The sequence below is a fragment of the Hemicordylus capensis genome, chromosome 1, assembly GCF_027244095.1.
Source record: "Hemicordylus capensis ecotype Gifberg chromosome 1, rHemCap1.1.pri, whole genome shotgun sequence".
Lineage (NCBI taxonomy): Eukaryota > Metazoa > Chordata > Lepidosauria > Squamata > Cordylidae > Hemicordylus > Hemicordylus capensis.
Window position 1 is genome coordinate 182,314,011 of NC_069657.1, and position 26,917 is coordinate 182,340,927.

The 26,917-nt window shown below is 44.9% G+C and overlaps 1 protein-coding gene across 7 annotated transcripts in view; it reads right to left on the reverse strand.

Moving 5' to 3' along the window:
* Positions 1 to 26,917, reverse strand: part of CACNB4 (calcium voltage-gated channel auxiliary subunit beta 4) — a 237,505-nt gene that overhangs the window by 90,702 nt on the left and 119,886 nt on the right. Inside the window, exon 1 of one of the 7 annotated variants that reach the window (XR_008312792.1) lies at positions 3,758 to 4,183. The exons of 3 other annotated variants lie outside the window; for them this stretch is intronic. Coding sequence is in view for 3 of the 4 variants with exons in the window: in XM_053282295.1 (XP_053138270.1) it covers positions 3,758 to 3,910 (153 nt within the window). In the remaining variant the exon portion in view is untranslated. 3 more of the 7 variants (XM_053282333.1, XM_053282323.1, XM_053282295.1) reach the window with 3 other exon arrangements.

Sequence of the window (26,917 nt, forward strand, 5' to 3'; positions counted from 1 at the left end):
GGGGTCAGGTCAGGCGAGTTTCCTGGCCAATCAAGCACAGTATACTGTATACTTTTCAGAGGTCCGATATTGTTCTATTCTACAATCCTTGTCTTCTTGGTTCCATGTAATATTCTAATTTCCTGGGATTGTGGATTTGGGGTTTTCATGAGCTGTACGCCATGATCATCACAATTATAACAAATTAAGGCTTGACTTATCTCGCTTTGCATGTAATGCGTCTGTCTCATATATCAGTTTCACCTTTTAATTTGCATTACTGAAATTAATGGACTTTTGCACGATATTCTAATTTTCCGAGTTTCACCTGTATGGTATGGTACCAAGCATCTACATGCACATATAGATTTGCTTTCAAACAATGATTTGGGGGAAATGCTTCATAATGATTTAGAACAGCCCTGACTGTTAAAGTAAGCCTTGACTTTACATTTCTATATTTCTCAACAGAATAATTTAAACCCCTGAGTACCATTTCTGTTGTAGGCAATAGGGATGAAATAGCAATATTGTTAACTCGATAGTGTTAACTTAAAAGAAAAATATATAACAATGAGCTTTCCGTTCACTTCTCACACTTACTAACATCAGTTAGAACCAGTGCTACATCATTTAAAGACTCTAGACAGTAGCCAGTTGGTCAGAATGAGAAATAAAGCATGAAACTACATATTTTATTAGATTACTACCATACAAAAATACAAAAGTAAGTTATCAAAATACATATCAACCAAAAGGAGGGAGGGAGGGAGGGGGCGAGGGAATGAATCAAAATATGCATTGGCTAGTTCTTAAAACTATAAATATATTTTATTCAGAGAGTAATAGTATGGCAAAAAGAAACATTTTAGAGCAATATTTATTTCATTTATTACATTTATATTCCGCTCTTTCTCCAAGGAGCTCAGAGCAGTGTACATGGTTATTTTTATTCTCACAACCACCCTGTGAGGCTGAGAGATACATGACTGGCCCAGAGTAACCTAGTGAGTTTCATGATGGAATGGGGATTTGAACCTGGGTCTTCCCAGTCCTAGTACAACACTCGAAACACTACGCTATGCTGGCTTATCTACAGCCTTATGCAAATCCCTTTTTCTTTATTTTAATATGTTGTAAACCACTGATAGTTTATATAAGATGGACAGGATATATAATAAATGTATATTGATGACCCTACAGCACTGCCAAAACCACCAACATGGCACAGAGACACGATTAAACTCTTTAAAGGACTTTAGAAAAGAGAGAATATTTTTGTGCTTCTTTTTATAGTGCTGTTTGCACAAGTGTGAGGATGATATATGTGAAGGTAATGTTCTCCATAGTAAGGCTTGGGAGTCAGTGACGGCTCCTATCAACTCTAGGTGTAAATGCTTAACTAATTGTTTATTAGGTTTATGTGCAAAGCTTCAGGCCTTTAGGCTGAAGCCCAGCCCCTCACCTATAGGTGGCTATAAACACCATGTAATGCTGCACTTTGCCAAGTACCAGTGGGGCTCCTTTAAGAGAAAGAGTGTTCTCTTGAATCCAAACACCATCTTGGAAGGCGCACACAGAATGCTTGTGAGTGTAATTCTTCCTAGTGCTTTCTCTATAGAGTTCTATGGGGACAGTGCAGGAATGATCTTCACTTTGTCTAGGCTCTGTGTATGCCTTCCAGGATGGTAACACAAATGCATTGGAGGGGAAATGTCTCAAAAATCAGGCGACTGGTGAAAAGGAAGCTGAAAGGGAAAGTCAGGAGGGTCAAATGGAAAGCATGGAACTTATTTAAAACCACAGTAATAGAACCTCAGTTGGAATGTATGCCAAGAAGGAGGAAGGGTACCACCATGTTCAGGAGGACACTAGCGTGGCTAACAAGTAGGGCCAGGGAAGCTATAAAAGGGAAGAAGACTTCCTTCAGAAAATGGAAGTTTTGCCCAAATGAAGAGAACAGAAAGGAACATAAACTCTGGCAAAAGAAATGCAAAAAGCGTTTGAGGAGCATATAGCTAGAAGTGTCAAGGGGAATGTCAAAAAACTTTAAATATATCATAAGTAGAAAACCTGCCAGGGAGGCCATTGGCATGAAAGGGATTATTAGGGAGGATGAGGAGATTGAAGAGAACCTGAATTAGTTTTTTGCATCTGTCTTCACAGCAGAGGATACTGACCATATACCCACTCCAGCACTAAACTTGGTGGCTGAAGAACTGGCCCAATTTGAAGTGACAAGAGAGGATGTTCTAAACGGACTTTAAAAACTAAAAATTAACTAATTTCCAGGAATATATGGTATCCACATAAGAGTTCTGAAGGAACTAAAATATGAAATTGCTGATCTCCTAGCAAAAATATGTAATTTGTCCCTACAATCAGGCTCTGTACCAGAGGACTGGAAAGTAGCTAATGTAACTTCCATTTTCAAAAATGAATCCAGAGTAGATCCAAGAAATTACAGGCCAGTTAGCTTAACTTTTGTGTCAGGTAAATTGATGGAAAGCATACTTAAGGAAGCAATTGTTAAAACATATAGAAGAACAGGCCTTGCTGAAGGAGAACGAGCATGGTTTCTGCAAGGGCAAGTCTTGATCCTGTTATGAACGGTCTATAACATGTCAGATCCAGAGGTACCAACTCAGAAGTATGGTGAAATATAGGCCTGTGTCTGATTTCATTTTATATTAAGAAATGAATTAACTCCTGAACTCTGGGAGAACTGCTTGCTCTGCCTCTGGGTGAGGCATTCCAGCATTGCATTGTGAACTGGATACTTAAGAAAACACAAAGGGCCGGGCCTGAGCTAATCAATATGCTAGAATGTAACTCACTATCAGATAATGTCTGTGCAAGAAATCTATGCTAATCATTTTCAATGATTGGCTCTGCTATGCCCAAGGGGGATTACTCAGTTGCTGTCTATAGAAATTCCACCCTAGGAGAACACCTGTAGATTTAGTCTTTCTACTAACACTTGCTCCCCCTCCCGCTCCCTTCAAAGTGCACAGTTTGCAGAAGATGAGATTCAGATTTCTCTGAACTGGCCAATATCCTGAATAATTAAAAGACATTGTCCAGAAAGTAACAGCTTTGTCACCCCTTCTGGGGAACCCAGGAAAAGATGAGATTTGTATAGATCAAAGGAAAATACACTATAAAGAGTGGGGGCTACTAGACAGAGAGTTTAGCAATCTTGTGCCTGCAACAAGATCTGCTGACACGCTATGCCAGAGTTTGCTGCTAAGCCGCGGGGCTAAGAAGCAGGAACTCTGCCCATGGGCAGGAGATATCTGTGACTTCTACTGCGCAGTGAGAAGTCAAGACTCCCCAGCCATGGTGCTCCGGCTCTCAGCCATGATCTGAAGCAACTGCAACAACTCCTGTCTCCAGCCAAGCGTCTCACTCCTTCAGCTGATGAGATTCACCATTCTCCAGTCTCTGGTCCTGGGTAAATATGCTGCTCCTACAAGCCTGGAATTCCTTCATCCCTTCCCCTTCTCCTGCTCCCTTCCCCTCGTCCCCCTACTAATTCCTGAATCTCCCCCCCCCCCCAAACCATGCCAGGACTGGAAAGTATCTAATGTAACTTCCATTTTCAAAAATGAATCCAGAGTAGATCCAAGAAATTACAGGCCAGTTAGCTTAACTTTTGTGTCAGGTAAATTGATGGAAAGCATACTTAAGGAAGCAATTGTTGAAACATATAGAAGAACAGGCCTTGCTGAAGGAGAACGAGCATGGTTTCTGCAAGGGAAAGTCTTGATTCACTAACCTTTTGGAGTTCTTTGTGAATGTCAACAGGCATGTGTATAAAGGTGATTCGGTTGACATAGTATACTTGGCCTTCCAGAAAACTTTTGACAAAGTTCCCCACCAAAGGCTCCTGAATAAACTTAGTAGTCGTGGGATAAGGGGACAGGTTCATGTGTGGGTTGGTAAGTGGTTGAAGGACAGGAATCAGAGGGTAGGAATAAGTGGACAGTTTTCAAAATGGAGGGAAGAAAGGTATTCCAGGGATCTGTACTGCGACCAGTGCTCTTTAACCTATTCATAAATAAGTGGCCAAATTTGCAGATGACAGTAAACTATTTAGGGTAGTGAAATCCAAGGCAGATTGTGAGGAGATCCAAAAGAATCTCTGCAAACTGGGTGAGCTGGTGACAAAATAGCAAATGCAGTTCAATGTAAGCAAGTGTAAAGTGATACATATTGGGGCAAGAAAACGCAGCTTCACATATACGCTGGTGGAGTCTGAACTGTAGGTGACTGACCAGGAAAGAGATCTTGCAAGTCATGGTGGACATCTCATTGAAAGAGTCCACTCAGTGCGTGGCAGCTGTGAAAAAGGCAAATTCCATGCTAGGGACCATTAGAAAGGGGACTGAAAATAAAAATGCTAATATTATAATGCCCTTGTACACATCTGTGGTGTGGCCACATTTGGAGTACTGTGTGCAGTTCTGGCCACTATATTTTAAGGAAGACATTGTAGAAACTGAAAAGGTGCAGAAGAGGGCAACTGAAATAATCAGGGGCCTGGAGCAATTCCCTTATGAGGCAAGGCCTGGGGCTCTTTATCTTGGAAAAGAGAAAACTATGGGGAGACATGTTAGAGATGTATAAAATTATGCATAGAGTAGAGAGATTGAACAGAGAGAATTCTGTCTCCCTCTCTCACAACACTAGAAACATGGGTCATCCCATAAAACTGAAGGCCAGGAAATTTAGAACTGATAAAAAGGAATTACTTTTTCACACAGCACATAATCAATCTATGGAATTCTCTTCCATAAGATGTGATGATGGCCACTAGCTTGGATGGCTTTAAAAGGGGCTTTGACAAATTCAAGGAGGAAAGGTCTATCAATGGCAACGAGTTCGGTGACTATAGGCCACCTCCAGCCTCATAGGTAAAATGCCTCTAAATACCAGCTGTGGGGGTGTGCGAGCCAGCTTGGCTGAAGCCAGGCTCGACTATGAGCTGGCCCAGCTTGAAGGATTCAAGTCAAACCATTCTGGACCTGGTTCATCCCAAGTTCAAACTGAACCAGGCCCAGTTCGAACCGAGCCAGCTCAAAACTCTATTGGTAAAGGGGAATCTGGCAAGGATTCCCCTTTACCAGTGTGGGGTGGGAGTGGGGCAGGGGGATTCCGTAAAAGTAGAGTGGGCGGGAGGAGAGTAAAAAGGTACCTTAGAAGTGCCGTCACCACCAGCTATGGATGCAGGCGACCAGCGGCTCCCCACCACCCTCCTCTGAGTAGTGTGGGCCAGTTCAGGCCTAGTCGTTTTAGTGACTTCCACACCTGCGTGGAGGCCCAAACCAGCCTGGGCTACTCAGGGGGAGGCCAGAGGGGGTGGGATGGCTATCGCCTCCAGCACTTCTAAGGTACATTTTTACTCCTCTCCCGCCTGCTTTACTTTTATGGAGGCCCCCCTGCCCTTTACTGGTAAAGGGGAATCCTTATCAGATTCCCCTTTACTAGTAGGCCTCCAAGCATTTTGAACAGGCTCGGTTCGAACTCGAACCAGGTCTAGTTCGAGTGTGCACAGAACCAGGCTAGGCCGACTCGAACTCAGTTTTCCAGTCCTAACCGGTTGCAAGGGAGTAACACCAAGAGAAAGGGCGTGCTCTCTCCTCTTGCTTGTGAGCTTCTCAGAGGCATCTGGTGGGCCACTGTGTGAAACAGGATGCTGGACTAGATAGGCCTTGGGCCTGATCCAGCAGGGCTGTTCTTATGTTCACCAACTCTTGATAGGGCTTCATATATTTTAAAGGGCCACCCCAGCTCTCAGAAAAGTGCAGCACTGCAAGAAGATCAGCATGGTAGGAAAAGGCTCTCACATTCAAGTTTTGTTTGCCAAAGTGGCCCCCATTTAAAAAATAGAGAAGACCACTGTGTGAAAAGAAAAAAGAAGCACTTGCTCTGGGATCTCTCTCTCTCTCTCTATATATATATATATATGAGAATGAATCAGTTCAATAGACTCAGAATCAACATAAGCATTCAGATTATATTTACTGCTTGCTGCTAATAGCTGAGGAATTAGATAAGCCAATAACTTGTTCTTAAGAGTCAAGGGAACTGAGAAGGTGAGTGCAAAGACAACAGGGCTATAGGTATGCCAATTTAATCCATGTCTAGGAGTTTCTCTGATTGCATTAAGGTGGAATTGGTTGGTCTGTTGGAACTTTCTATTTTCCCAAAGTGCTTTACTTGCCTGGATGGCAAAGCAGCCTAATCCAAACACTCTTGCCTACTGACTGTCTCACTTGCTTGAACTGGAAGCCAACCCTCAAAGAATAAGCTCTGGTAAGCGCAGTAGTTTGCTTGATTCAGCTGGAATTGGGGGTGAAGAAGTGCCCTTACAACAGTACTGGGTACGTGCTATGACTCCATGTGCTACGACTCCGTAACACAAGAGTGCTAAAAATCCAAATCAAGCCTTAAGAAAGGCAGAATTCATCAAGTTTACAAACTTCAAAGCACACTTGCCTATCTCTTCACTCATTTATGTCTAAACCATTCCTTTCTTTCTCTGAACGTAAGTCTTCTCTTCTTCACTAGCTCAGTATATTCCACAAGCTTTTTCTAAACAGAATCAGCAAATCAATTTAGACAGATAATAACTCTTTCCCATGTTTTCAGTTGTCACCACCACACTAGCAAGTAACATTTATCTTTATTGTGTCCTGGGAAAGGAACAACCCTTCAAAATAAAACAAGCCTTTAAAAAACACAAAAAAACCCACCTGCCACCAGCATCCGTCAACCTTACTTAAGGTATCATGCCAGAGTCACAGTATCACTGGGTAGCTTGTTGAAGATCATTTAATACAGTATCTGAAGAAAGCTTTGTTTTCCACTTGTGGCTACCTTCTGTGGGTGTTTTAGGCAGTACAGAATCAATATCATGCAATAATATGAGAAAAAGTTGAAGGAACTGAGCATGTGTCGCCTGGAAAAAAGAACACTGAAGCAGGACATGATAGCACTCTTCAGATAACTGAAGGGCTGTCACACAGATGATGACAACGACGTATTCTCTACTGCTTCAGAGAGCAACACTACTAGATCCAGTGGGCTTAGCTTACAAGGGCAGATTTCAGCTGAACATTAGGGAAAACCTGTCAATCACAAGTGCAGTTTGGCCATGATAATAGAGGCTGATAGGCTCTCTCTTGCTGGAGCTCATCTAACAGAGGCTTGAACAGCCATCTGTTGCCAAGGACTTCTTGGACTTCAAACATGTCAAGATTTCCTGCACTGAATTGGGGACTGGACTAGAGGGCCTATAAAACCCCCTCCAATTCTATTAATTCTTAATCACTGGCAATGTGGTGTCTCAACAGAATAAGAGATTCAGGAGTCTGATACCAGCAAGGGTCAATTCTACCCATGCTGAAGTAAACTGCCTATGGGACTTTTCAAAGACAGGGCTTCATTTGAGCCTCGGGTCTCCAAGGCTCAGCTGAAGCACCCCTGGGCTCTGTTCTGGAATCTATTCTCAGTGCCAGACTTGGAATACATGGCATCATCATAAGAACATAAGAGGAGCCTTGCTGGATTAGGCCCAAGGCCTATCTAGTCCAGCAGCCTGTTTTCCACAGTGGCCTACCAGATGCCACTGGGAAGCTCACAACCAGAACATGAGGGCATGCCCCCTCTCTCCTTCTGTTGCTCCCCTGCAACTGGTATTCAGAGGCATCTTGCCTATGATTCTGGAGATAGTCTATTAGTCATTAAGATTAGTAGCTACTGATAGACCTATTCTCCACAAATGTGTCTAAGCCCTAATTAAAGTCATCATAGCTGGTGGCCTTCATCACATCCTGTGGCAGAGAATTCCATAAATTAATCATCACACAGAGAGATGCAACTAGGTAATTTTGGAGCCTGCACCTAAAGGCCTTTTGGGCCACCCCCCCCCCACTAGTTTAGCTGCAATATTCCAGAACATGTTCATAGAAAGCTGAAAAGGGTGGGGGAGGTATTTTTAGAATTCTGAAGATGATACTTCCAGCTGACCTGCAGACACCACATTTTGCATGGACAATTTTGCCACTTCAATTAGCTGAATGCACTAAAAAAAAAAACCAAAAAAAAAAAACCCACCACCCCACCCACTGTTGCTGTTCTTTGGACTAGGCTAGTCTGGTAGTGTTTCTCTGTTGGTCTGGGTGTGTGTGTGTGTGTGTGTGTGTGTGTGCAGGGTGGCAAGTAAGGGAGGCACATGCTGGCTGGCTGGCTGCAGGTGCTTGCCCAGTGCTACTGTTTGCTTCTCCCTCTCCCTCTCCACTCATGCCTGTGGTCACTGCTCGGCCGAGGGGGAGACTCTCTCGCTCTGGAGCGGTGGCTGCTGCAAGTGCTGCTGCCCGTGCAGTTCACTCAGAGCTCCCTTGCAGCAGCCTCTGCTCATGCTGCCCTGTCTCGCCTCGTGGGATGCAAATGCCCTCATGTCATGTCACGTGCATCACTAGTGACTGCACAGGCGCACGCAGGCAGTCCCCCAACCAAACCCGGGCCCTCAGCGCCCGCTGCCGTGCAACAGAGGAGATCAGGTGCGTGGGCTGCATTAGCGGGTGGGCTGCTAGTGAGGCACCTGGCAGCACAGACGCTACCCAGGTCCCCAGCGGGACATTTGCCCTTGCCCCACGGTGGAGGGCCAGACTTCAGGGCGGAAATCCCGTCCAAAGGGTGCTACTGAGCACACAGAATAAGAATGGGAGCGAGGGCTTCTAGGCCATTGGGCATGACTTACAGATACAGCCATGGCACTGCTCACAAACGGCCTGGAGTTACAGCACTGAAATTTGGGAGTGAAGAAGAGACATAAACACGACAGTGCAAGTCCTTTTTTCACTACAGCCGGAATTGCAGCTGCAGTTCTAGAACAATCAATAGTGACATGTGCACTGAAACTTATTGATCTAAACCTTAATTGAAAAGCTAAACTAACTAAATGAACAGCCAAGTGTGTCTACTATAAAAGATGCGAGCCAGATACTGTTTTAATTGTGTTTTAATAATTTTAACTTTTTAATTTTAATTGTTGAAATGTTTTAATCTTTTATTGGCTGTTTTTATTGTCCTGTAAACTGCCCAGAGAACTTGCGTTTTGGGCGGTATATAAATGTATGAAATAAATAATAATAATTAATAATAATAAAATAATGAGGGGTTTTCTTCTCTCTATTGATACAACAAGGAGGCAAGCACCACTATTGCTGTGAAGAAATCTTGCCATGCATGTAACCTACTTATCCTCTTGTTCCTAAAATCTGATGAAGTGATTTTCTACTATTTATCCGCATATATTAGAACATCCAGTCAATTTAGGAAAACTAGGTAGTGTATATTTCAGAAAAGTCTTAACTAAATTGTATGCCTAAATGAACAAGTCTACTCTCAAACTAAATTTTTATCTTTCTATTTTTATATGGATCCTGAATCATTCCAGGTTTTTTGACATCCTCCCCCAGGACACAGACCTCAAGCCCCCTATTTCATAACATAATAGATGGTATAGTTCCGTCTCATGGTTTAAACTAGTTAAGCATTCCCCACTGAAGAGTGGTTTTATGCCAGTCTGGAAGGGGTAAAGTCCACATCTTGATTCCCTCCTATTTTTATCAATTAGGTGACTGCAGGAGAGCCCAATGAATACTCTGAAAACTTCGCAGAGCACCACAACAGCAAGTTCTTCCACAAGCATCACTATGAATGCTACACATAATAAATATTTGAAAAAACACTATAATTATTTGTTGGTTGGCCAAGGTGACTGAGAAGGTGGTGGCCTCTCAACTCCAGGCAGTCTTGAATGAAACATCTAGTCATTTCAAACTGTTTTTCGAAGTAAGTAAGAAGTAAGTAAGTGATTTTCTACTATTTATCTGCATATATTAGAATATCCAGTCAATTTAGGAAAACTAGGTACTAATGGGGAGCTGGCTAGAAGTAGAAATAAGTGACCTTAAGACAGTGGTACACATGCTGGTAACCTCCAGGCTTGACTACTGAAATGCACTCTACATGAGGCTGCCTTTGTATGTAGTCCAGTTGCCCTGCAGTCTCAAAAGATACTTCTAGGAAAGGGCACAGTTGATGAACCAGCCGAAGCTGATAGAAAGTACTCCTGGCCGCTGCCTCCACCTGAGGTATCAGAGAGAGGGTTGGGTCCAGAAGTACTCCCAAACTGTGAACCTGTTCCTTCTGGGGGAATGTAACCCCATCCAGAACTGGCAGATCTATCCCATTTCCTTAACTGTGGCTTCCTACAATGTGCACCTCTCTCTTGTTTGGATTCAGTCTCAGTTTGTTATCTCTCAGCCAGTCCATTACTGCCTCGAGGCAGGCATTTAGGAAAGTTATACATTGCCTGATGAAGCTGGCATGGAGAAATAGATTTGGGTGTCATCAGCATACTGATAACACCAGGGGCGTAACAAGCTTGGAGTGGGCCCAGAGACAAGATTTTAAAATGGGCCCCCAGCCCCTCAAAGTCCAGGGCCTCCACACACCCCAGGCCCCCAAGGATTTAAGTCTGATATTTCAAAATAAGTATGCTGCCTGGAAATACATTTCACTGAATACACACACGCACACTTCACAATATACAGTGATATACAATGAGTACTATATATTTGTGCTACTTTTAATGCCTAGAACACACTAGAAACACTAATTATTAAAATGGCCCCCTCGCTGCAGATTAGCAAAGGAGACTTTCAACCATGCAGGGTGAGCCTATGTATGTTTTCTCAGAATTCTGAACCAATTCAGTAAAGTTGGATTCCAGGAGGTTTCTCACAGGAAGCTTTTTAAGCCCTTTAACACACATCTACTCTGGAATGGAGGTGCTGCATTCACATGTTGGCCAGATGTACCCTGAAGTCCCTGCCAGTTACTGGGGAGCAGTTCACACACAAGAAAAATAAAGTAAAATAAAAGCACAACACATGCTTCACAGTTCTCACTCAGACCTTCTGGGTTGCAAAACAACTTGAACATAAGTGCATTTATAAATGAATGAATGAATGAATAAATAAATAAACAAACAAACAAACAAAATATTGTTTGTTCCAGAAGTTGTTATAATTTTCTGCCATGAAACAAGCCACTTATAGGACTTTTTAGATAGGTTTTTTTTAAGCCAGCAAATTTTCCAAGCTGTTTTAAATTACGGTAAATATTCAGAGACTTCTCAGTCTTCCCCCCCCCCCGCCCCATATCAAAGCCCTATGGCAAGCAGATCCCTATATATGCGGGGGGGGGGACAAAAAGGAGTTCACATTCTACCTGGCAAATGCTGGGCGGGCTGGGTGGCAGAGGGTCTGCTGCAGAGAACTGTGGGGGCCACTCTGCCTGCCTGCCTCCTTGCTTGCTTGGGGCCTGCAGGCCTCCAGTTCAGGCTTCACTAAAGCCTACATGGAGGCCTCCCTGGAAGCTCTGCCCACCCACTGATCAGCTGAGAGGCAGGAGAAAAGGAGCTCTTTGCAGCTTGTCTGCTGCCTCGATTGCCGGCCAGGAGAACAAGCTGGAGAGAGCGCAAACAGGGCAAGTGGCTGAGGGGCCTTGGGGCTGGGCAGGGGTCAATGGGGAGTCATGTGAGGTGTCTCTGGTGGGCCCCTCCAGGCAGTGGGGCCCCCAGACAACTGTCTCGCCTTGCCTAATGGTAGTTCCGCCCATGTCCCCAGCTCTGTCCAAAGGCAGTTCAACTACCCAGATTATGCTGAAGGGGTGGGTTTCAAGTCATCTGGAAAGACGTGACAAGAGTGGGAGAATACCATGGCTGGGCCTCACTGCTGAAAGTTACAGCCTGAATGGAATGCAAAGAGGTGCCCAGGGAAAAATAAAATCTTTAGGAAGGACTCCCTTCTGCAAACATGCCCCTGCCAAAGTCTGTCAGTAAACAACAACAATAATAGTATGATGGAGTCTTCAACCTTGTGAGGCCTGGTAGCAATCTGTCCCATCCCCTCATCCCCACATGACAACACCTCTTCATCTGCAATCCTCCAATTTGTATTTACACAAAAATGTGTACATATATTAACTGCTTTTAAGGTAATGGAAATTTAAAATTATTCCAATAATGGTGTTAATGGTAGTCACCATGAAGATGAGGCCTAGAAAAGAACAGATTATACAAAAATTGGAGGCTCTTATAACACTATCTTATAGCACTAGAAACTGGAGGTTCTTATAGCACTTATACTTGTGAGCATGTGCAAGCTGAAACATGGCATTTAACTGTAACAACCAACAACTTGTTAACCAAGCCATTGGTTAACCATTCAGTTAACCAATTAATGGTTAACTACCAGTAACTGCCCACACTAAAAGATGTGGTATGTCCTATAGATCATCTAAGCAAAACTGTATAAGCCCATCACAGACAATTACAGCATCATTGTGAAACTCCTTTCCAGGAAACTGATAGCTGCAAAGCACTGGACTGTTAAAGCCATTTGCACACACCCATCACATCGTTCTGCCAAGAATAAGACACTCCTATAACCACGTATACTTGTTATCAAAACATATTCAAAAGGATGAAATGGGAAGCTAGCTAGAAGACAGACTTCAGTTTACACAGGGAATTGAAAGAGAGAGGGAGAGAACGAGAGAGAGAGAACAAGAGAGAGGGAGGGGAGGGAGAGCATGTGCGCAATTTAGACACACATATTTGAGCAAACAGGCTGTTCCAAATTAAGGTTTTAAGGCAGACTTCAAAAACAGAGCTGAGAAAGTTAGCTGGCCAAAGTTTCCTTCACAAGGCTTAATTATAGTTTGGCATGATGCCCAAATAGACAAACCATAGTTTGTGATCAGCCAGCAAATTAGGATCAAAAACTAGGAGGCTATTCTCATGCACACCCTAATGCAGGCTAGCGAAGTCCAGCCTGGGTTAGGCTGAGCATGAGAACCTCCAGGATCAGTCCCAATCCTGGTGGGATAGCACTGCCTAGCCCTACTTTGAAGCATGGCTCTTAGCCAGGGTGCAGCAAGCCCTTAACCCAGGCTCCGGGATCGTGTGTTTGCTGGGGCTATGTTTAGCCCCAGCAGACACAGAGACGGGTGCCTAGAGCACCCAGCTCCTGGGGGAATCCCCCAATGCATCGTGCGGTGCATTGTGGGATCTCCGGCGTCCAGGACACGTTGTCCCAGCCTCTGGAGCTCCGTGCTGCAGTATGCAGCATGGATCGTCTAGGAGGAGAGGTCCTCCCAGCAACCGGTCCATGCTCCTAGCAACAAAACAGTACTCATCGGCGGGGAGGGGGGCACCTTTGGAACTAAAAAATAAATAAAATGCAGTTAGAACCACTGCTTGTCTTACAGAGGCTGTAGCAACAAGGAGGAAAGGATGAGCTTATGAATTTGTGAAGCTGAATGCCGAGAGGAAGGAAAACAAAAATAGAAAACCAGCATTAAAACCAGGGTTTGTCTGTTCTACATTTGAAAGCTGAAACTATGGTTTGGGTTCTAAACTATGGCTGGCACAAACCGCAGTTTGGTGTGATGTCTGAACTGAGTCCTCACAGCTGTTTACTTGCTCCAAAAGATTCTGAGGATTGCACCATTCATCAAGGCTTTAAAACGCAATATGAATGCTGCTTTCCTGCTTTTCAGTTTTTGCATAGATATCTATATATTACGCAAACACACTAGGTTAGAACATGACAAGAGCTTCTTAACAGCTTGGCATGCAGCTGATTCAACAACAGTCTCCAAATATGTTCTAATAAATGTGGTGGCTTGAAGAATTATTCAGTCATTAGCAAAATATTATCCCAGTTTTCTCTGTGCCATTTTGAAACAGAAATACAAACAGTACCTAGAATCTTGGAGCATGAATAGATATCACAGCTCTGTAGCCGGCTGCCTACTTTCACAGCAGGAATGGTTTGAATAGCACACACTTTGTAATCCTTTACTAAAGGAACCTGGTGGGCAGCCAAGTTCTGTTTGTTACACAGAGGACTGTTGCTTTCAGCAGTGAAGGGTTATATATAGTCAGGAATGGCTTGAGAGAGATTTTTTGTCTCCTTTGCTGTTGCCCATCTCTCACAGGATCTAGCTGAAGGCCTAACCAAAGGTTAGTAGTAAAAAAACAACACCCAGACATGTTTTGACTCAGCTTGTATCTTCACAGCAGCTACATGAACACAGGGGCTCTCCACACTTGGTTGCTGTAGCCACAGTGGACAGACTCTGGCCAAATGTTTTTATTAGTAACTAGCTGACCCCACACAGAGCATCCGTGGAGTTGTGCACTGAGCCTGTGGCATCCCCCCGCAGCGCTCCCGCTCGCTCGCTCCCCCCCGCAGCCCGCCCCTGCTCGCTCCCCCCCGCAGCCCGCCCCTGCTCGCTCCCCCCGCAGCCCGCCCCTGCTCGCTCCCCCCCGCAGCCCGCCCCTGCTCGCTCCCCCCCGCAGCGTGCCCACTTGCTCTCTCCCCCGCACAGCTCTCCCTCCCCCGCAGCTCTCCCCATTGGGCGGGCCAGGGTTTCCATCCTCCTCACCCTTCTTGGTCGTGGCTGCAGCATTGCTGCTGCCTATTGGCCAAGCTGCAGCCCCCTATCCCCAGAGACCTTCCCACCCTCACCTGAACCCCGCTATTGCTCCTCCCTCCAGGAGCAGCAACATTGGTTGACCGGGCCGTTCCTCGCTGCTGCCATCACCATGGCCGCTCCTTCCCCTCAGGCCGCTGACAGGCCGAGGCCCAGGCCCAGGCCCGTCCCTTGCCTGCCTGCCTCCCTCTGACAATGGCCTCGGCAGCCCCAAACAGCAGCAGTGGTTGACTGGGCCTTTCCCTGCTGCTAGTGCTGCCATGGCCGCTCATTCTCCTCAGGCTGCTGATAGGCTCAGGCCCATCCCTTGCCTTTCCTTCTGTCTTTCTTCCCCCTCCCTTCTTGTTCTCTCTTTCTCTCTGCACTCGCTCTTCCCCACGCTTTCCTCCCCCTCCCTTCATTTTTTTCTCTCCCTCCCTCCCTGTTAACAGATTTTGTTCATCTTGTTTCCTCATTTAATTCACACAGTGGCATCCTCCTTCTCCTGAAGGGGTTCTTTCCTCCCTCACAACTCGACTTTTTGCAGACCCCTGCCTGCTATCCTTTTATATATATAGATTCCTCTCCTCTACAATCAAGAACATCTTCCAACCAGTAACAGTTTCATTCCAACTGACCTTAACCATCACAGGCGCCTCCTCCTTATCTGAATAGAGAATCCCCACTGCCCAGTCACCACAGTGCTACAGTTTCCTCCTCCCTATCTGCATATGGAATCCCCACTGCCCACTCACCATGGTGCTTCTGCTCTCAGAGGCTCCTTCTCCCTATCTGCATATGGAATCTCCACTGCCCAATCAGGTGCTTCTGCTTGCAAATTCTGTCAGCCAGTCGCCTTCTTTCTACCACGTCCCCATGCATGGCCCATCTTGGAGAATTAATAATATAGATTAAAATAAACACAGTTTATAAATAATTTGTATATCTTAAAGGCAGGCGTCAACAAATACTGGCTTTGCTTACTGAATGACTTCTAGTTCTTACCACAAACTCTCTCCCCGCTCCTCAACATGCTGTAGCACATATTAGCTGAAGCCCCGATTTAAGCTTAGGTGAAGCACCGATTTATCTCATTTGCTCCATGGTATGGAGAGTAAGAGAAACAGTGGAAATATTCCTAAAGCCTTCCCCAAACTTTGCACAAGTGAGAAAACATTCCACCTCTCTCCCAAGTCCTCTGGCCTTGCCAGATGAATAAATGTAGAAACATAGTCTTCTCCCTGTGATGTTGCAGACTGGAAAGTGAATAAACAGCAAGAATTTAATACACAGGAATCGTTCTCCATACCTAGCTTACCTTTCAGGAATCTTTGTTGTAGACCACAGTGCAGTGGGAATGTATTAAACAGCCCATCCTCATGTGCCAGTACCAAATACCTTCTTGTCTCCATCTCCAACCAGCATTTTCTCTAATTGTTTAGCTTACTTTCCAGTAGGCTTATGAGATCATCCATCATTCTCTGTGTGTGTCCATCCCTGTGCGCCCCGCTATCAACATCACGATGCCTGGACCAATATGAACCAAATCGGGTACATATTTGGTTGTAGGGACACATAGGGACACCTCAGTGGCATAGTTTGTAATGATGTGAGAGAGAGGGGGGAGAGCTGGTCTTGTGGTAGCAAGCATGACTTGTCCTCATAGCTAAGCAGGGTCTGCCCTGGTTGCATATGAATGGGAGACTTGATGTGTGAGCAATGCAAGATATTCCCCTCAGGGGATGAAGCCGCTCTGGGAAGAGCAGAAGGTTTCAAGTTCCCTCCCTGGCTTTTCCAAGATAGAGATTCCTGCCTGCAACCTTGGAGAAGTCGCTGCCAGTCTGTGAAGACAACACTGAGCTAGATAGACCAATGGTCTGACTCAGTATATGGCAGTTTCCTATGTCATCCAACCCGATCCAAGATGGCAGACATGTAAACGTCTGAGGTGCAAGTGGGCTAACTTGTGAACCACCTGACTGATTTGAACCAAATTTGCTACGGCTGACACATAGGGATGCCCGAATGGTGTGGTGTGTGTGATGATGTCATCCACTCCAATTAAAGATGGCGGCCACGTGAACGTCTGAGGCGCAAACAGGCTAATTTGTGGAACAGTCTAACCAATTTAAACCAAATTAGGTAGAGTTGCAGTGAGTGACACATAGGGATAGCTCAACTGCATAGTTTATGATGATATCATACACCCTGATCTAAGATGGCGGGCATGTAAACTTTTGAGGCGCATGTGGACTAACTTGTGAACTGCCTAACCGATTTGAACCAAATTTGCTACAGCTGTAGGGACACTCAAGGATGCCCAAACGGCGTGGTGTGTGATGATGTCATTCATTCCAATTCAAGATGGTGGCTGTGTGAACCTCTGAGGAGCAACAGGCTAATTTGTGGACTGCCTAACCCATTTGAATGAAATTGGGCACACAGCTGCAGTGAATGACACACCGGGACACCTCAATGGTATAGTTTGTGATGATCTCATCCACCCCAATTCAAGAAGGCGGACGCGTAAACTTTTGAGGCGCAAGTAGGCTAACTTGGGAACCGCTTTAACCAGTTTTAACCAAATTTGCTACAGCTTTAGGGACACATAAGAATGCCCTAATGGCATGGTCTGTGATGATATCATTCACTACAATCCAAGATGGCGGCCACATGAACTTCTGTGGTGCAAGTGAGCTAATTTGTGGACTTCCTAACCTATTTGAACCAAATTGGGTACAGTTGCAGTGAGTTACACACTGGGACACCTCAGTGGCATAGATTGTAATAATGTCATCCATGCCAATTCAAGATGGGGGATGCATAAACATTTGAGGTACAACTGTGCTAACTTGTGAACCGCTTAACCAATTTGAACCAAAGTTGCTGCAGCTGTAGGGACACATAGGATGTGGTTTGTGATGATGTCATCCACCCCAATCCAAGAAGGTGGACGTGTGAACTTTTGAGGTGCAAGTGGACTAATTGGTGGACTGTCTAACACATTTGCTCCAAATTGGGTACAGTTGTCATGAGTGACACACAGGGACACCTCAATGGCATAGTTTGTGATGATGTCATCCATGCGGATCCAAGATGGCGGATGCATAAACTTTTGAGGCGCAAGTTGGCTAACTTGTGAACCGCTTAACTGCTTTGAACCAAATTTGCTACAGAGGTAGGGACACACAGGGTCACCTCAACGACGGAGATTGTGACGATGTCATCCATCCCAATTCAAGATGGTGGACATGTGAACTTTTGAGGTGCAAGTACACACCTCAAAAGACTGACTGTGGGCAGTCTAACCGATTTGAACCAAATTTGCTACAGCTGTATGGACATATAGGGATGTCCCAATGGCGTAGTTTGTGATGATGTCATTCACCCTGATCCAAGATGGTGGACATGTGAACTTTTGAGATGCAAGTGCACTAACCTGAGGACTGTCTAACCAATTTAAACCCAATTAGGTACAGTTGTAGTGAGTGACACACAGGGACACCTCAGTGATGTAGCCATCACCAGTCATCTGGTGGGCCACTGTGCGAAACAGGATGCTGGACTAGATGGGCCTTGGGCCTGATCCAGCAGGGCTGTTCTTATGTTCTAGTTTGCAATGATGTCATCCACCCCAATCCAAGATGGCGGATGCATGAACATTTGAGGTGCAAAAAATCTAACTCATGGACCTTGATTTGAACCAAATTTAATCTAGTTGTAGAAACAATGAAAGGAATGAAGGCTGATTAATTCTTACTAGAACTTGTTTCATCTGTGTGCAGAATGAGTTTTGTTCTAGGTGGCAGTATCAAGGTACAGTAGTGTGTGCAATATATATCTCCTATATAATAAAACCCTAGCGTGTGCGCCTGTGTCTTCCCTGGCGTGTCCGCCCGTGTCTCCCTCGGACATTCTGGGCATGCGTGGTGCGCGTGCGCAGAAGAGCCGAGGGAGACGCCAGCACCGGCCGCCATGTTGGCCGGTTTATCGGCCCGGCCGCAGGAAGGCCAGAAGCAGCAGCCGCGGGACCGGGCGGGACGCGGGGAGGGCAGAGGCGGCGGCGGCGGGACCGGCCCTGCCGCGGGGAAAGCCAAGGCAGTGGCGGAGGGTCCAGCCCGGCCGCGGGAAGGGAAGCGGCGGCCTCAGCCAGAGGACGAGGTCCGGCCGAGGCGGCAGCGGAGCCACAGCCTCGGCCAGAGGAGGCGGAGGGCCCAGGCCGCGAGGGAGGGGGAAAACAGCGGCAGACACGCTGTGGCCGAGCCGGCGGCAGAGCCGCGGCCTCAGCCAGAGGAGGCGGAGGCCCCCCGCCAGGAGGAGGCGGCGGTGGAGGCCAGGGAAGACGGCAGACGTGGGGGAAGACGGAGCCCTGGGTAAGCGGGCCCTGCTGAGGGCCCCAGCCGGAGGAGGCGGAGGGCCCGGGCGGGAGGAGGCGGCTGGGGAGGGCGGAAAAGGCTACTAGCGCCTGTTAATTTAATGGGCTGAAAGACACACACACACACACACATATATATATATATATATATATATATATATATATATCCAGCGTGGTGTAATGGTTAGAGTGCTGGACTAGGACTGGGGAGATCCGAGTTCAAATCCCCATTCAGCCATAATACTAGCTGGGTGACTCTGGGCCAGTCACTTCTCTCTCAGCCTAGCCTACTTCACAGGGTTTATGTGAAAGAGAAACTTAAGTACGTAGTACAGCGCTCTGGGCTTCTTGGAGGAAGAACGGGATATAAATGTAATAATAATAATAATAATAATAATAATAATAAAAGCATCTGCCACACAATACACCAGATATAACTGTAGTCGAGAAGAAAGAAAAACAAGTCAAAATAATCCACATAGCAATACCAGGGGATAGCAGAATAGAAGTAAAAGAAATAGAAAAAATCACCAAATACAAAGATCTACAAATTGAAATTGAAAGGCTGTGGCAGAAAAATACCAAACTAATCCCAGTGGTAATTGGTGCCCTGGGTCCAGTTCCAAAAGACCTTGAAGAGCACCTCAACACCATAGGGGCCACAGAAATCACCATCAGCCAATTACAAAAAGCAGCTTTACTGGGAACAGCCTATATTCTGCGACGATACCTATAACAACTGACAATAAAATTCAGCCATCCCAGGTCCTTGGGAAGGACTCGATGTCTGGATAAAACAAACCAGTCAATAACACCTGTCTGACTGTGTAAACAAGAAATAATAGTAATATATTCAGAGTGGGACCTTCCCAATTCCATCTGAGCGGGATCTAAAATTAAGTGAGCAGACATCAAAAAAACTTGTGCGCGTGCACATGTACACGCCTTACAGGGAACACATCCCCAACCTCTGCAGCTGCTATTTAACTTTTAGGAAAAAATGCAGGGCCAAACTATGCACTGAATGTAACGCGTGGTTTGGTACCAAGGCTAGCAATCGTGTGCTGTAAAGAGAAACAGCACAGATTAAAAGATGGAACACAGATGCTTGCTCAATAGCACCAGACAGCAGGAATGGGAAGCTTTTTTCTAAATCTACTCACTCTCAAAGGAAAAATTATTTTTTATAAATGCAGCCAATTAAAATAAGAAAGAAAGAAAGAAAGAAAGAAAGAAAGAAAGAAAGAAAGAAAGAAAATCCTCTACACAGCATAGTGCAGCCTCACTTAAGATCTGTCAGTACCTTGTCTGAAAATAAACAGCGAGAAATACATTGCGGATACAACCAAAAGGACAAACTCCAGAAGTGATGCCATATTAGTATGCAAGAATTAAGCTGTGGCATCTTGGAAGCTGTTTATTGTGACATTCATTCCTAGGCGCAAAAGCCAAGTTGATTGGCTGCACAAAGGGTCCTTTATATAAATCTTTCTTCCTTTCTGAGTGCAAATTACTCAGTGAATAAAGCATTTTTTTAAAAAAAAACTGATTTAAGGCCTCGCCTACGTACTCACAACATCTTAATTCAAGAAATGAGAAAAGTTTTTAAAGACATATATCTATAATTTCTAAGTCTGTGCTGTGGGTTGGTTGCTCATACTTCAAACCCCATACTACCCTTCACATTTAAGGGTTTAGAAAATTAATACCTGACATGCACTCGCCATCCCCCGACAGAAAGCTGCCACCTCAGAAGCTTAGTTACCACCTTTGACCACCCTTAAAATGTGTCATTGTTTCCAATGGAGGGCTGGGCCTTTGGAAAGGCAAACAGACACCAACATTATATGGTTCTGTGCTTCATATTGCTGTGTGCTTTCCTTCTGCTGTTCATCTAAGAAACTGCATCACTAACACTCCAAACTACAGTTAAAAATACAGCTACAGTTAAAAAAACAGGAAGGAAACAAAAAACCATGATACATAAAACCAACAATTGTCACCAACAGGCAAAGGGAATGCTAAAGGGCAGGAAGAAGTCCTGGGAAAGGCTAGGTGGAAGGAAAGAAAAAAAGAATGGAGATATGGAAGTCTAGAAACACAAATGCAGAAGACAAGGAGAGGATTCCTACAGACACAAAGAAAGCGTGGGAGGAGGGGGGAAGGAAGGAAAGGAGAGGGGGAAAGGCAACACACAAAATGAATACGTGTTCCCTGTCATTTCGTCCATCATTTTTGACAGGTCATTGGCTAGTGGGGCTTTTACCCCGGACTTTGGGGCCAAAGTCCAGGACCTCCACACCCCCTGCCCCCCTCCAATCCTCTTTAATCTGTCCTGGGTGGTGTGCTTCGTGCCCTCAAGTGCCTATGTGTTGAAAAATTTATGCTTAACTTGCAGCAGGAGGGGGTAGGGGCGCCTCCAAAGGCCTTTAGGTCCAGGCTCCAAAATTACCTAAGTGCACCTCTATTTTTAATGATTGAGCTAGATACTGCAGAACTATAATCCCTGTTCTTTCAAAAATATAATTTTTAACCCCATAAATTTATCATTAAATGTATGGAGGGCAATACTGGGATGTAGAGCAGGGCTGCTCAACTTCAGCCCTCCAGTTGTTTTTGTACTTTGGCTCCCAGCATCTCCAGCCACCGTGGCCAGTAGTCAAGGATTATGGGAGTTGTAGGCCAATATTTGCAGGAGGGTCAAAGCTCAGTAGCCCTAATGTAGAGGAATACTGCTAGTCATTGCATTTTGTAGATATTATATGAATCTGACAAATATGTATATACCCCTTTTCAACAAAAGTTACATTATCTATCTATCTATTACACACACACACACACACACGGCATACTAAAATGTAACAAACTGAGCAAATCATATGCCTGATTCATTAATGATGGAACAAAATTAGAAACTAATTAATAATATGAAGGAATAAATGATGGGGGGGGGGATTAACCTAGAAATGCTTGCCTGCCAGAGGGATGCAAATAGAATTGCTACCTCTCGCAAATGTACGTATTTTAAATACAACAGCCCCTGCAGCAGCCCAGGTTCCCAGGACCACCCCCTCCATTCCCAAGACCCCAGGAGAGCGAAAGAGTGGGAGGGAAACCACTGAAAGTATTTTAGAGTGAAACCATGAACAAATCGCTGCTCCCCCGCCACTGGGAGTCCTTCAGTCCATCTCCTGCCCTTTGCCCACTCTGGTAAGTATCTTAAAGGGTTGGAGTGGTAGGGATGGCCAAGGAGGGCGGGGGAGGGGACAGGCTGTGGTAACCTAAGGGTTAATCACCTGCTCTGCTGGAAATCTAGTAGGCTATATATATATACCATCAAGTGTTAACTGATAAATTGACAGCCTAGGGAGTTTAATGCAAAACCATTATTGCTTGCACAGGGAATAGGGAGGTTACTGCAATTTATAACAAAAACAGAAAAGCAAGTCAGCTAACAAAGAATTCAAGAGGAAGGCAAAAATATTAGCACCCACACATGCGTAAGTGTTGGAATCCTGATTTAGAATTAATCCAGGGGATAACAAAGTGCCACCAATGTTTCTAGGAGGAGTACTTTACTTGTGTGGTGCTCGTGCACTGCAGCTAAGGACTCATGCGGTGCAGCTAGCCACATATGCAATTGCTGGCTTGCACCAACACAGCTTTCTGCACAAATAAATGCAAGAGCTTACCAGGAGCTGAAAACACTGCTCAAGTTTGCTTTACAGAAACTGCTAGGAATTCCCACCTTTAATCCAAACTAAACATCCCACCATATTCCCAGAGTTAAAATGGTATACAAAGATTTATTTCCCCCCACCCTGCCCTTTCATTCATTCCTGTGGATATGAGTAAACCATAACACTTGGGGGATATGCTGCAGTGAGGGCAAACATTTGCCCTCCATTCTTGCTCTCATTGGGTAGCCCTTGCTCTCACGGGCACATCCTGACTAAACTACTTGAGGGAAGTCTAACTGAAATTAAATAGTCCTTTCGAGTAAATTCTAAGTAGTACTATTGAGTAACTCAGTTTAGATGTCAGCCAATGGTAGGAATCCTGCAGGAAGTTGCAGCCTTAGTGGGTTCTTGCAATATATAAGCCTTCACTCTTGACCACCTGAATCAGGTGGCTAGCAGCAGAAACCCTGACCAGGGAAAGGGGGGAGCTTGGCTACCAACCATAGTGAAGGCCCATGTTCAAGTATGGTGGTCTCCCTCATATGGCGCACGAACTCACGCACATGCACACCACCACTCACCAGGCTATAGCAATTCTTCCATCAGCTGGCAACCTAGCCGATGGAAGGACATAAGAACAGCCCTGCTAGGTCAGGTCCAAGGCCCATCTAGTCCAGCATCCTGTTTCACCAGATGCCTCTGGAAAGCATCTGAGGCATGCCCTCACCTCTTGCTCTTCTGCAACTGGTATGCAGATGCATCATGCCTCTGAGGCTGGAGATGGCCTATAGCCACCAGAATAGTAGCCATTGATAAACGTGTCCTCCATGAATTTGTCCAAGCCCCTTTTAAAGTCATCCAAACTAGTGGCCATCACCACATCCCATGGCAGAGAATTCCATAGATTAATTATGCACAGAGTGAAAAAGTATTCCTTTTGTCGGCCCTACATTTCTCAACCTTCAGTTTCATGGGATGATCCCTGCTTCCAATGTTGTGAGAGAGGGAGAAAAATGTCTCTTTCGATGGATAGAGAAAAATGTCTCTCTCGCCCGTCTCTGCCCATCATACCTCTTCTCAAAGAGCGATGGGCAGAGCCAGGCAAGCAGCTGAAGAAGGTGGCTGGCGGCAGAAGCCTTGGCCAGGGAAAGTGGGGAGCTCGGCTACTCCTCCCAGATGCTTGGCAGCTCCTGGATGCAGGGTGCAGCACATTCTTTGAACCCTTCCACGCTATTACAGCTCTGCCCCTGCCTATCAGTCAAATGACAGGTATTTTCTCAGTACTATCTTTCCTCTCACTAGATTGTGTATCACCTTTTGGGAAACCAATATATTTTGCCAATGGGAGAGAAAATATCCCTACATTCTTTCTGTTAGAGCTGATCTTGTGGTAGCAAACTTGACTTGTCCCCTTAGCGAAGCAGGGTCCACTCTGGTTGCATATTAATGGGAGACTTGATGTGTGAGCACTGTGAGATATTCCCCTCAGGGGATGGAGCCACTCTGGAAAGAGCAGAAGGTTCCAAGTTCCCTCCCTGTCCGCATCTCCAAAATAGGGCTGAGAGAGACTCTTGTGTCTTTCATCCCACTAAAATTAGTGACCTCTGAAACATGAACAATGATTCAAATGCAAACAATATGCTTAAATCAAATGGCAGCTGAGACAGCCAACTTGGAGCTTTGTTTATGACTGAAGAGAACTGGTCTTGTGGTAGCAAACATCACTCCCTGGCATCTCCAAGATAGGAGATGAGAGAGACTCCTGCCTGCAACCTTGGAGAAGCCACTGCCCGTCTGTGTAGACAATACTGAGCTAAACGGACCAATGGTCTGACTCAGGATATGGCAGCTTCCTATGTTCCATCCTAATGGTGCATGCATGATTCTAACCAAAGCAAGTGTGCAGCGCATGCCACCATACAAGAGCACAATAATATTTTGCACTCTTCCTTTGCTCTAGAAGTGCTCTCTGACAGCAGGAACACGTACCTGATGGCCACACAGGATATCAGCCTGTGATAGTAAGAGTGGAATATGGTGGAAAATGTCATAACCACATGTTGGATAATTTCTATGACAACAGTTGGGAGGAGTGATGCATGTAAGTCTTCAGGGGAAACACAAATGTTAATGCAATTAAAATTAATATGCATGGGATTGCAACTTTGCTGTCACATGTGAAAAATATTCTTTGGGCCTTCTCTCTGCTCCACAGAAATACTCCACAATTTGTGGTGAACAGTTTTCTTTTAATTAGTATTTGCAGGCTATGCTCTCCCCAACTTGAGTATCAAACACTAGCAGGGCTATCCTCCACAGCAAAGCTGCTTTCCATCCATTACATGGGCATGGGATTTCACTCTTCTGGTGTTAGATTAAGGCTACTACATAAACAGCAGTCAAGCTAAAATCCGAGGGTTTTAGCTAACGTTCCAAGGAAGTATATTTGATTTGTGAAACGGAGGGAGGGACAATTTTCAGAAATTCCTCCTTCCCTCTGCTCTTCCCAGTGCCCCCTAAAATGATGTCCCTGAGGGTTGAGAGAGACCCTAAGGGAAGGGACACATTCTTGGGAGTCACTTGATTGAGTGCCGTCAAGTCGGTGTCGACTCTTAGCGACTACATAGATAGATTCTGTCCAGAATGATCTGTCTTCAACTTGGCCTTGGGGGACTGGCCTTGATCCTTGGGGCATCAGCAAAAATGATGATAGCATGAGCAGCACATACTGCCTAGCTCCCTAGCACGAGCAGCACATACTGCCCCAAGCAAAGTGTTAATATGGATGCTACCCTAAGTTTTTTAAAATATCTGTAAATATCCTAAGTGGCAATCCTAGCCATACTTATTAGGGAGCAACCATAATCCAACTCAGTAGGACTTACTTCTAAATAGGTTACAGAAATGCCTTTCAGTTTGAATAAAACACGGGTGAATAATAATGCAAGGCCGGAAGTAGAAGAGAGCCATTTTCCAACCTGAACATACATTGTAACTAATGCCTTTATTCCCATTCAATTTACAGATACTGGAAATACCAAAACCAATTTAAACATCACTTTAAACTAAAATTAAAATAAACTAAAATTAAAATAAACTAAATTAGGCAGCTTCCCACAGATAATATGTTTTACTCTTTGAGAACCGACTCCAACAAGAAGAAAAACGTAACATTAAGAACAGCCCCAAACATATTTCCTAGATTAAAAATACCCCCAAACCCTCAAGTGTAATATCACTCTAAAGACATAAAGAAAAAATTGGAAAGGTTGAACCAAAAACTGTATATGGTTAAATATACAGGTCACTTATTCCATAAAGCATATGAGAAGTTGAAAGATTTTAAACTGCTTTGTATTGCTAATCCACCTAAGTGCATTTAAAGTGGGAGGGATTTCCCCCCTATACCTCCACTTCCTCAAATAAGATCAGAGGTGGCTGCCTAGCCAGCAGCAGGCAATGTACTGTAGCTAGAGGTACTTTCACACACTATGAAAAACAATTGATAGACTTAGAGCAAGGTCTCCTGAACTTACAAGGAATCAGAATCAGCCTTTGGTACAACTTTGTTTAGTCAACCAAGATAGGACTGAGGCAGGAGTCAAATAACAGCTCCCATGTAGATGCTTTTAAAACCATTACTATAGATTCAAGATCATGAATTGTTTATTCTTTTAAAATCAACACATCACTTAAGGAGCACAAGGCAGGCTAAGAGATGACAGCTGATGATACCAGTTCCATATAATCAAACATGCCTATAATGTTAGATAAGCCCTATTAAGACATTAGTAAAAATTCAACACACAGTACTGAAAGTGGGTTGGAAGTCCCACCTGCGTGCATCACAATGGAAAGTTCAACATGATGGTGGTTGCTTCCATGATCTGCAGTCTGGATCTCTCCTGGGCATTTTCCAGACTACGAGATTTGCAACATTTAATGCATTGCAAACGTGATTGAATAGTGTAACGGTTTCAAAATGAGAGTAAAGGGTTGTTCAATGGCTTTGTTGTAAGCTGGTGTATGGTCATTCATATTTTCCATTCCCTGAAACGTATTTTCCAGGCAGGAGTGTCCATATTCTACTTGAAACACATTTATCTGTCCCTCCTCCTGCTCCATTTGGGCCAATGGAGTCATGGAGTGTGTGTGATGTAATTTTTAAAAAAATATATCTTCTAAATGGGGAAGCGAAAAGAAATCCTGTAGGAAGCCTGAAACGGGGAAGAGAGGAACTGGTGCACCTAGGTGGGCGTTCTCTTCTATGGCGGTGGCCAGCAGCCCCTCAGCTCTTGCGGCTTTCTCCTCTCCACCGTCGCCT